The sequence below is a fragment of the Aristolochia californica genome, unplaced genomic scaffold (genome assembly GCF_029961685.1).
Source record: "Aristolochia californica isolate CCGP_79_NKW_82.1479 unplaced genomic scaffold, dmAriCali1.0.hap1 SCAF_1, whole genome shotgun sequence".
NCBI classification, from domain to species: domain Eukaryota; kingdom Viridiplantae; phylum Streptophyta; class Magnoliopsida; order Piperales; family Aristolochiaceae; genus Aristolochia; species Aristolochia californica.
In genome coordinates, this window is record NW_027181770.1 from 7,769,598 (window position 1) to 7,781,786 (window position 12,189).

At 36.5% G+C, this 12,189-nt stretch overlaps 1 protein-coding gene across 1 annotated transcript; it reads left to right on the top strand.

The window, feature by feature from the left end:
* Positions 1-9,177: 9,177 nt before the first annotated feature.
* Positions 9,178-10,825, top strand: LOC137958311 (acyltransferase GLAUCE-like). Its single transcript, XM_068805279.1, has 2 exons — positions 9,178-9,662; positions 9,728-10,825. The coding sequence occupies exons 1-2, from the start codon at positions 9,207-9,209 to the stop codon at positions 10,640-10,642; spliced, it is 1,371 nt and encodes a 456-aa protein (XP_068661380.1). The 5' UTR covers positions 9,178-9,206; the 3' UTR covers positions 10,643-10,825.
* The last annotated feature ends 1,364 nt before the right edge of the window (positions 10,826-12,189 follow it).

The window sequence follows — 12,189 nt, forward strand, 5'->3', positions numbered from 1 at the left end:
CAGAGGCAAGGTTATGGTACAACCAGTTTGGCCATCTATCACCAACATCACTTCAACACTTATTTCATCTTTAAAAACTTTATCAAATTTCAATTGTGAAGTACGTCAGTTGAGCAAATACCAGAAGACAACATATACTCCTCGAATTGAACTTAAAAGTGTTGCTCCCTTTTCATTAATTCATTTAGATATATGGGCTTATGTTTCTTGAACATATATCAAGTTAAGTATTTTGTCACTTTTATTGATGACTTCACTCAAGTCAAATGGCTATTTCTGTTTAAAGAACGATCTAATTTTTTTTTAATATTTAAGTCCTTTCATGCCATGGTGTCCACTGAGTTTGGAAAACAAATACAAGTGTTTTGGTCTAGGTGATACCAAAGTGTACCTATCTAGTGAATTTCAATTCTTTTGTTAGGATAATAGCATTATCCATCAAACCTCATGTGCCTACACCCCTCAACAAAATGGTGTAGCTGAAAGAAAAAACTGACATCTTCTCGAGGTAGCCCGTGGCCTACTCTACTCTATGAAAATGCCCTACTTTTACGGGCCTCATGCCATTTTTACAACTTGGTTCCTTATTAATAGGCTACCATTTTGAGTACTTGGTCATAAATCCCCATACTCATTATTATTTTTGGATGAAGACCTTGCTCCATTCCTTGGAAGGTTTATGGTTGCACGTGCTTTGTTCATGTCACATCCCCTTTGAAGAGTAAACTTGAACCTAAGTTTCTTAAGTGTATTTTTTGGGGTTACTCTCGTATCCAAAAAGGTTATGTCTATTATAACCATTCTCTTTGGAAGCTAATTGTTTCTATGGATGTCACCTATTTTGAGGACACATCCTTTTATTCATTAAAAGATGCTCCTCCACGTCTTTCATCAGTTCAGGCAACTCTGAAGCTTGTTGTGCCACTTGATGCCGACCTACTTTAGCCCCATAAAACCTTAACCGATACCACACCTATGGAGTTTATGGATCCCTTTAAGGTAAGCCTTCTTCCCTTGTTGTATTTGGTCCACAATTTGATACTAGACCCGTAGCTCCACAAAAGGAGCCTTGGACTTGCACTAGGCCCTCTACTTCTCATCCTACATCCAATTTTGTTTCTCACCATCAATTGTCTTCTTCATGTTGTCAATTTCTTGCTTCTATTTCTTCCGTCTTAGTTCAATAGTCTTATGAGGAGGCTCTGAGACATCCAAAATGGAAGGTGGCCATGGAACAAGAAATGCATGCATTATATGAGAATCAAACTTGGGCCCTAGTTCCTCTTTCTCCTGACATGAAACTCATGGCTTGTAAATGGGTTTTCACTATCAAGCATAATCCAGATGGTTCTATTGCTTGCCTCAAAGCTTGACTCGTTGCAAAGGGATACACTCTGTGTTATGGAGTGGATTATGAGGAAACATTCTCCCCAATAGAAAAATTAAACTCGGTACACATTTTATTATCTCTAACCTCTAATTCCTCTTGCCCGGTATATCAATTAGATGTAAAAAATACCTTTTTGAATGGGAACATAAAAGAAGAGATATATATGCATCAACCACCTGGTTTTGTGGTTGACGGGGAGTCGGTATGCAAATTGAGGAAGTCTCTGTATTGACAAACAATCTCCTCGGGCTTGGTTTGAAAAATTTAGCCAAACAATGTCACAATTTGGATTCAATCGGTACTCAGTAGATCTTTCTTTCTTTATCATGAATCCTTTAAAGGGAAAAATATTATTAGCAGTTTATGTGGATGATATTGTTTTAACTAGTAATGATGGAGACAACATGAAAGAACCAAAGAGAAGATATGCCAAGAATTTAAAATGAGGGATCTTGGACTTCAAGAATTTTTTGGGTATTGAGGTATCCTAGTCAAAACATGAGATTGAATTATCTCAGAGAATATATGTCTTGGATCTACTAGAGGACACAAAGATGATGGAGTGTCGACCTATAGACACTTCTATGGATGCCAATGCAAAGCTATGTGCAATCTCTAGAGAAGATGTTGATATAGGTAAATATCAGAAGTTTGTGGGAAAACTTATTTACCTCATAGTGACCAGACTAGATATATCATATACAGTAAGTGTAGTTAGTCCGTATATGCACAAACCATAACTTACCCATTGGCAAGTCTTGAAGAGGATACTAAGATATTTAAAAGGAGCTCCGAGGAAAGGGCTTTTCTATAAAAATCACGACCACTTCAACATAGAAGGTTTCTCAGATGCAAATTGGATTGAATCACCTGATGAGAGGAAGTCCACTTCGGGGTATTGTATCGTAATTGGAGGTAACCTAGTTACATGGAGAAACAAAAAGCAGAATGTTGTTACAAGGTCTAGTGTAGAAGTAGAGTACATAGCTATGGTCCACACAGTCAGTGAACTTCTATGGATCAGATCCCTCCTTATTGAATTGGGATTCTATGAAGGAATTTCTATGGAATTTTATTGCAATAACCAGGCGGCCATTCAGATCACTTCGAATCATGTCTTCAACAAGAGGACAAAACATAGTGAGGTTGCCTGCCATTTTATATGGGAGAAATTTCAAGCTGATATCTTATCTCTCACACATGTTTCATCACAAGGGTAGGTGGCAAATATTCTTACGAAACCAATCACATTCAAGATTTTAACCACTATATTCTATAAGTTGGTATCTACGATGTTTTATCTCCCTTAGCTTGAGGGAGAGTGTTAGAAGACATCTCGAAGTGGGCATTAAGATAAATACCTTCCCCATGTCAAGGAGGTGGCAAATGATGTAATTTAAAGCTCTTTTTGTAAGGATGACACAAGAGTGTAATTAAAGCAGATGAAGTATGTCTATTTATATCTTTTCTTTTTGAGAGCTTGTAGGCCTAAGGGCATTGTAGTCATTATAAACTTCATTCCTCAACTATAAATAGAGACTCAAGGCATGGAAGAGATAATTAAGTCTCCCCTCTTCTCTCTCAAATTCGTCCTTAGACTTTTCTCCCAAACTCTCTCTCTCACCATCTCTTTAGCCATCCGTATCTGTCCTTTCTCCTCTTTTCCTTCTTCTTCTCTTTTCTTCTCCTCTTCTTCTTTCTCTCTTCTCTCACCATCTTGGTCGAGGACCTTATCATGGGATCCTAAAATCACAACAGGACCTACTCTTTCAATACCTTAAATGGTCTTGCACTACGGGCTTGTAACTTTCGAGCAGACCCTATTGGAAATCGCTCAGGTCGAATTTGAATCATGACATAATCACCTACATTAAATTGTTTTTCACATTTGTGCACATCAACTTGAAGTTTGTACTAGGTATTACTTCCTTGAATATGTTGAGTAACCTCAACATGTAATTCCTGAACTCCACGTGCAAATGAGATGGCTGACTTAAAAACCCTAACATTGGGAGACATAGATACGAGATCTAAATGTTTTTGAGGTTGATAAGCATTGACATTTGAAATTACACTCATGCCTATCGACCTATGCACTGAAAATGTTATATGCAAATTGAGCCATTGGAAGAATTAAGTCTGAAGTTTGGTGGTGATCACCAACGAGGCACCGAAGTAAGTCCCTAAGCTTCGGTTAACAACTTTAGTCTAACCATCAATTTGAGGATTGTAGGTAGTAGAAAATTTCAATCGTGCACCCACCAAACGCCACAAAGGTTTCCAAAATATTGAATTTCAAGAAAATAGAAATACTTCACTAACTTGTTGTAATTTGAGTATATTGAGTCTCTATATATAATAGAGGAAACATGTAGAATCCAATTAAAATTAAACTACCATTGTCTTAGTTAGATCCAAAGTTAAACACTAAAAGAGTCCTAGAACAATTGAACAATTGAACATAAATAGAAAACTAACATAACTAAAATACCTTTAATTGAGACTCTTCTATGAAACTTCCTCATGTGAGATTCCGGTAAGACTCCACTATATTAATTATGACTCAGTGAGTAATAACCAACAAATAGTAAAAGTCCTTAAGAGTAATAATGATACATGGGATAATCTGCAGCAAGTCCATAATTGAATAAGGAAAATGTGCTCCAAATAATAAGCTAGAACCGATTAATAAGATATATTTATTTTGATATATAATTCTTCATATAACGCTTCGTTCTTGATGGCATAAAACGACTCGAAAGTTGAAGTTTTTCGCTATTGCACAAAACTTTTCAACTACTGAACCTTTGTTGCTTTAGATATGAATTTCTCTTTAGATATCAATTTCTCTTTCTAGAAAAATCTGATTTCAACAATTCATTTTGAGTTGGAAACTAGACTTAAAGATGTTTCTAATGATATATAATTTGCTATGTGAAACAAATGGTAAGAAAGTTAAAAATCCAATGAAAATCATGAATTGGGAAAGAAAACTAAAGGAAAAACAAGAAACAATTTTTTTTTTCTTCCTCCTTTTCTTCTCCATTTTCTTCTCCTTTTCCATGTCAGATCTTTCCCCGCTCTTATACCATGTTGAAAGTTAGGATTCCATGATGTATAATCACAATAGAAGAGGATTAAGTGGTGAGAAGAAGAAGCAGAAGAGTTGTAAAGAGAAAGTTTTGGGAGGAGAAGAGGAAGAATGATGAATTTGGAGAAAAGAGGAGGAATAATAGGGTAATGGACATAGTCTAAACCCTCCCCCTTAACTCTATTTATAAATGATAACAATAACAATATTACAATTATACCTTTCACCCTAGTAAGAGTGAATAAGAGACAACAAACATAAACTGAGTACATCAATGAGATTCTAACATATTCATATCTTCCAACATCATACATTACCATACTTATCTGATTAATTTTTAGTAAAACAAAATCTCAAATACAAAATTCCAATGAAAACAAGTCTAATGTTGAAGCATCAATTATCAAATACTTATTCCAAAGTTTTTCATATGGTTTTTCGGCCCATCTTGGCTGGAAAATCTTGCCTGAAAAATTATATGAATTTCCCTGTAGAAATTTCCAGTTAGAAAAGTGTTTTCAGGAAACATGAGGCACTAATGGCTCCTCAAAATGTATTTCTACTAGAAATACCTTTCTAACGTTTCATGGAAAAGGCACTAACAAGGCCTTAGTAGTATAGTCCTAAAAAATAAGTTTCTAGTCTTCATTATGCTTTTATAGCTTTTTTAAATAAAAAATATTTTTTGTGGAGTGTGCTACAACTTGGTTCAGTTAAGTGCTAATTAACAAGCACTACATAGCTCACTTAAGCATTTACTCCTAATTCCTTTTGCATTTTCTTTAACGAGCTTTTCCTACTAACATTAATGAGTGTTTTTTTTTTAATTTTCACCATGAAATCATGTTTCAAAAAAAGGTGTATTTTTTATTGTTCTCTTCCTTAAAAAAACATTTTTATGGGCATTTAGTGCAAAGGACGTCTAAAGAAGGCGTTTCCTAATTTTTTAATTCGTGAATTAATATATCGAAATTACATGAAGAAAGTGAACCAGTCCAGTTTACTCACAACCATGTGCTTATGTGCATATATAAAGTACTGATCTGTCACGTTACAGAAGTGTCAATATGTCTCAGAGAAATTACTTACATTTTAAAACAAATATACGGAAGCTTTATCCATGTACAATTTACCTTCTTCGCATTCATGTAGAATCTGACGAACCCTTTCAATAAACTCTGAGTTCTGAATAGATTAATTAAAGTTTACGAGAAGTAGCTAGATTTTCAACGTCCATCAGCGTCAAGTACGCATTCAATCCTCACTGCGTCTTGTAAGAGATCCATTAAGAAACCATTCAAGCTCTACCAAGAAGTAGAAGAAGCTATCTATCTGACAATCCTTATCCATGGATGCTGCTGCTACTGCAGGAGGATTCCCTTTGTCAGCGGAAGAGTGATGAGCAGAGACTTCCCCACCAACCCATCTCATGTGGAATTCAATGGTAAACAGCGAAGCAATTGCCTCCCAACCAGTTCCTTTCTTTTACTGGTTGGGATACCCTCTGCAGTACTTCTTTAACCTTACTGCTGAAGGCTTTTGCACGTCGTTGTCACCGGAAAAGATCCACCGGCAGCCCAAGCTCCGGCCTCGGGTCACCACTTTTGATAAAATCAATAACTTCTTTAAGGAGTCCTTAGAGTTAAGATCTTGCTTTTAATCTTCTTTTCGTGAAGACGACGATCTGTCTCAGGAACTGATGGCGAGGTTGTACTACGTGAAAGTGCTTCGTCATTATTCCCTATCCATGGAGGGAGAAAAACCGGCGTCTTCATGATATCGGAGACATAAATTGCATTTACTACTAAAATTAGAGACTAAGGTAATTCAACCTAGGAAGCTCGAAAGCCATGATACCCTAATAGTTTATTAGGGGGGTTATTCGACAAACTTAAAATTTGAAGTTCATCTTCATCTCCTGCTTCAAATTCATTTGATTCATCTACATGAATTTTATCTTCGAATTTGGTGTTAGTGTGGACGAGTTTATGTGCATTGGAAAACAATTGCCAGTGTTAGTGTCCCAAAATGAAAAAAATATATTAATATACTAATTAATTAAATTAGATATTATATTATTTAATGATTACATTTTATTTTAAATTAATACAGTAATTATGTGAGCCAATTAACTGTGCACCTGATTAATTATAAAAAATAAATAAATAACGTTAAAAATAACAGAAATAAATATAATAAGTTTAGTTATTAATTTTTTAATAACATATTATATACTTTACCATAAAAATGAATGATTAAATAGAAAAAATTGATCAAATGCTTGATTTAAAAATATTTTATTTACCACTATTAAATCACTAATATAATAAAATTATTAAAAATATATATATAATGAATAAATAAAAAAATATTTTATTAATAACACAAGATGGATTCTTATGTGGTATTAATTAATAATATATTTCCACAAAATTAAAAATAATTAATTGATAAAATGCATACTTTAACTATATTTTATTTACTAGACTTAAAATATCTAGTTTAATATTGTAATAAAATTTAATGAAAATAATAATTAAATAAATATAAAATTTTATTAATAACCTAAGAAAGATTATTCAAATAACAAGTTCGTGCCTTTAATATTAAAATCATCAAATTAAAAGTTTAGTACATATGCACGACAAATGTTCTAAAACAATAAGATACCACCATCATTTATCATTCCACATGCAAGTCTTTATGACATCTCGAAATTGTGCGGCTCTTTTGGATTCTAATGCACGCTGTCTCCGAGTGCTTGTTGATTGACTATCCTCATCTACAAGACGATCACTATCATCGCTGTCTGCATCATCCATTGCACCTAATTGGATCCCATCATCTCCTCCACGAAGCTCGTCATCCATTTGACATGTTTTCTTTCATGATCTTGTTCGATTTTTGAGTTGCTCAACAATTTTTTTATTGACTGCGTTTTCATTCAACTTATTGACACAGTCCAGATATTGACCCCATTGGACAACTTGTTCCCTATATTGACCTGCTCGATCAAGAGATCGAGCATTTTGCTGTCTTCTTCGAAGGTCCAAATGTCATATAATCGAGCAGTTTGTTGTCTTCTTACAACCATTTATAATCTAAATCCGAAATGGTCGTCATGGAAAAAACTTTATCAGACAACCATTACCCGTCACGGAAACACAAACCACAAAAAATAAAATACCATGTGGTTGATATTTATAACACCCGAATCTCCTCACCACATCGCAAAATGCCATAACACTTCAAAAATTTTCAACAACATTCTAAAACATTTCAAAATTAATCAAACTATTTCCATTGTAGATGTACTAAACATTTCAAAAACACACACATCAAGTCCAAATTCACCAAACACCCTAGTAGAGCCTCATATGACTTCCTAGTCACAACGAACTGTACCTCGTCAGTGATGGGGGTCAGGTTTTGTTGGCTAATGGATGCCCGTGTAGGCGACTCAGCCTTGTTTGAATTGGACTAAACACACCAAACTCTAAACCCTAACCTAGAAAACTAAAAAATTAAAAAGAACCCTAAACCCTAATTCCAAAACCTAAATCCTAAACCCTAGACCTTAAAACCCCTAAAAGCCCCAAACCACATCACCCCAAAAACCTAGAACCCTAAACACTAATTCCAGAACCTAAACCCTAAACCTTAGACCTTAAAAACCCTAAAGGCCCCAAACCCTAAACCCTTTCACCCCAAAAACCGAGAAACCTAAAAAAATTAAAAAAAAAACCTTAAACCCTAAAAAAAAACCCTAAACCTTAAAAATACCATAAACCCTAAACCCTTAAATACCAAGCACCAAACCCTAAATACACTAAACCCTAGCCCTAATCCCGAAATTAAACCCTATAAAGACGAAATTGAACCATAAATACCATAAACCCTAACTCTAAATCCCATAGTTATGCAACAATCAATACAAATTACGCACCAAAATAAAAATAAAATCAAATACAACACTATAGTAATCCAGAAAATAGGGTTTAGGCATATCTTTTGAAATTTGGGGAAAACCGAGTTCGAGGGGTGAAATCGAAGCCGATTGGGGAAATTGAAGCCGAATCGAAGTAGAATTGAAGAAATCAATGTCAAAATGTTGAAAATCGAAGAAAATAAAAAATGAAATTTGGGAAATAGAACGAAATTGAGAGGTATTTTGGGAGAAAAGAGAATAGCAACAGGGAGAAGGGAGTGGGAGGCCGAGAGCGATAAGAGAGAGGGAGAACCGAGCAGGAGGCCGAGAGGGAGAGCGAGTGCAAGAGAGAGAGAGGTCGAGAGGACGTTCACAACGAGAGGGAGAAGCCAAGGAGGTCGAGATGGAGAGGGAAGAAAAAAAATTAGGAGGAAGAAGAGACGAGAGAAGTAGAAGACCGCGAGAGGCAAGAGTGCTAGAGAGAGACTGAAAAAAAAATTTCGACGAGGGTTCAAGATGTCCCACCCGCTTCATCCAGATAATTCGCAATATAATGTGGAATCTGGATTCCCAAAATTAAACCGTGGAGATGATTTTTGGATTATCTAATTCATAATAAAAAATGTATTTGATTATATCTCGTTCGTCCACGTTGACATAAATGCTATGGGGACCTCTAATCTACTTCCAACTACTCTCGAGAGCTGTTATCCGCCGTTATAAATCGACCAGAACCAGTTACTTCTACCTTCGTCTCCCTGAGCGACATCTCTCTCAGCGTGCGTATACTCTGTTCAATGGGAACTCTGCCTCCAACTCTTCCGCCCCTTCAGGACCTCCGAGTCCATCTCCTTGGATCATCCACAGTGGTTCCTTCGCAACCCACAGAGAGAAGATCCATGTTTCTTTCCAACATAGATCAAGTCTTAAACTTCGACGTCCAAACAGTACATTTCTTTCTGGAGACCAAAGAGTTCCCACCGGAAACGGTGGCCGAGAAGCTGGAGATAGCGTTGGGAAGAGTGCTCGTGCCGTACGATTTCTTGGCTGGACGGTCGAAAGTTAATCCGGAGGACGGGAGGCTGGAGATCGATTGTAATGGTGCTGGAGTGGGATTGACGCGGGCGTCGAGTGAGCTCTCGTTAGAAGAGATTGGAGATCTCGTGTACCCTAATCCTGCTTTTCGTCAACTCGTCGTCGTTCAACCTGGAACAAGCGATGAGATGGAAAATCGTCCTCTACTGCGCATTCAGGTAAGAATGAACTTATCAAGGGTTGTCCGTGAACATTTGCATGGCTCACTTTCGTGACTTTGCAGGTGACATCCTTCAGATGTGGGGCGTTTGCGATAGGCATATCCGCCAGCCACTTGACTCTCGACGGCATCAGCTTCAAAATGTTCCTCGACAATCTCGCCGCCTTCGCCGCCGGCAAACCTCTAGCCGTGGTTCCCTTCCACGACCGGCGCCTCCTCGCCGCTAGATCTCCGCCGCAGGCCACCTTCCCCCACCCGGAGTTACAACCCCTACCGGACCTCCCCCTGGTGCTAGAGCCCCAGGCGTCGCTCTTGGATCCCACCGCCGCCCAACTCCTATTCAAGCTTTTTCATCTCACAAGCGACGATATCGCCAACCTCAAAGAGAAGGCCAAGCGAAGCGCCTGCGCCTCCTCTAGCTCCGCCATAACCGGCTTCAACGTCGTTACTGCTCACGTCTGGCGTTGCAAGGTCTTGGCCACCGCAGCCGCTGCGGCCGACCAGTCCCAGAAGCCTTCCAGCATCATATACGCCGTTGACATTCGGTCGCGGTTGCGGCCGCCGCTGCCGAAATCCTACGCCGGGAACGCCGTGCTGACGGGATATGGGACGGCAACGTACGGTGAACTGAAAGAAGCACCGTTTTTCCGTCTGGTGGAAGCGGTCCGAGAGGGAGCCACGAGGATGACGGACGAGTACGCGAGGTCGGTGATTGACTGGGGGGAGCTTCACAAGGGGGTGCCGCATGGAGACGTTCTAGTATCGTCCTGGTGGGGACTGGGATTCACCGAGGTGGATTTCCCATGGGGAAGGGCCATCTATTGTGTGCCCGTGGTGATCCCCAATGGTGACATAGTGATCCTCCTGCCGGACAAGGAGGGGACGACTGGCCATGGAACTGGTGTCTATGCCTTGGTGGGTCTCCCTTCCAAATATATGGAAAATTTTGAGTCTCTCTTCTATAATTTACAGGGTTAAACTAACAAGAAGAACGTATGGACAATGAACAAACACCTTAGCATTAATTTTAATGCAAAGTGTCATTAGAAAGTATGGACTATTGTGTTAATCATTTTAGAAACAGAGATTAAGATCAATTAGGCACAAGATATTTGAAGTTGTTTAAATTATTTCCCTTTGGCCAAAGTCTATGCTTTTAGAAACAAATATTTTTAAAGGCTCTCTCTCTCTCTCTCTCTCTCTCTCTCTCTCACTCTCTCTCTACATATATTATAAAGTATATATTATATTTTAAATTTAAATAATATTAATTTTTTTTCTATTACATTGCATTTTTATATATTATTAAGATAATATATCATATTAAATTTATGATATCATATAAGGTTATAGAAAAAAGTATGAAACGAATGAGGGAATGTAATGAAATATAGCCACTTTAAGGTTTCCTATGAAAAGGGAAACACAAGATATCCAAACGAGACATGTATGGTTTAGAGTAGGAACAAAAAATTGGGGGATAATTTTCATTGTCGAAACAACCCTGATCACTATCTAATGCCCCTAAATGACCACTCATTGATAAAGGAGTATAATTTATATTACTTATTTAAATTTTTAAACATTAAATTAAATTAAATTAAATTATATTTTAAAATATAAATTCAGCGTCCCAACTTTCGCTATGAGAAAATAGAATTCCACCAATGAACTTTTCGTTGGCATAAGTCATAAATTCATTGGCGGAAGCTCCTCCAATAAAAAAATCATTGGAAGAGTTTGATGATGCATTTTTTGTTGCCACATTTTGAGAACTATAGCAGTGAAATATAAATTTTTTGGTAGAGAATTCAAAAACGCCACCGGTGAAACTACAAAATATGTTGCTATAACTCAAAAAGATATAGTAATGAAATAAAAATAATTTGATAGATGTTTTAAAAACACCACTAGCGAATTGAAAAATTTGCTAACTGTGTTTCAATTATTACTAGTGAAATATTCATTGTAAAAAAAAATTATACCAAAAAATTCATCCAATTCATTGATAGAATCCTAATGCATTTATTAAAAAATACATAAAATAAATAATTTTAAAATTTTTGTGGTAATGAATTTACAAATCTCTAATGGTAGAAACATGTTTTATTTTATTTTTATTTTTTTATAATTTTCTCTATTGAAAACAAATTATAAAAATTTTAAAATAACAAATTAAAATATAAAAAATTATTAAATAATTAAATTATACATAAATAATTAAATTTCCACAAATGTATAAAAAAGTATAAATAAAAAAGTATATAAAATTTTTGAAATAAGAAACACATAAATGTATGTAAAAAAGAATAACACACATCAATCCAAGAGAGGATCCGAAGAATGACTATCACGCTTTGCTTGCGGTTGATGAAAAAACTGAAGTATCTCATCTTGAAGTCGAGGCTACATAGCCTTCATCTTATCATCATATTCATTTCAAATAGACTTCAATTGTTCCTGACCCAAAGCCTCCTGAGTGTGACTCAAAACCTCCTAACTATGGCTCAAAGCTATCAATGTTT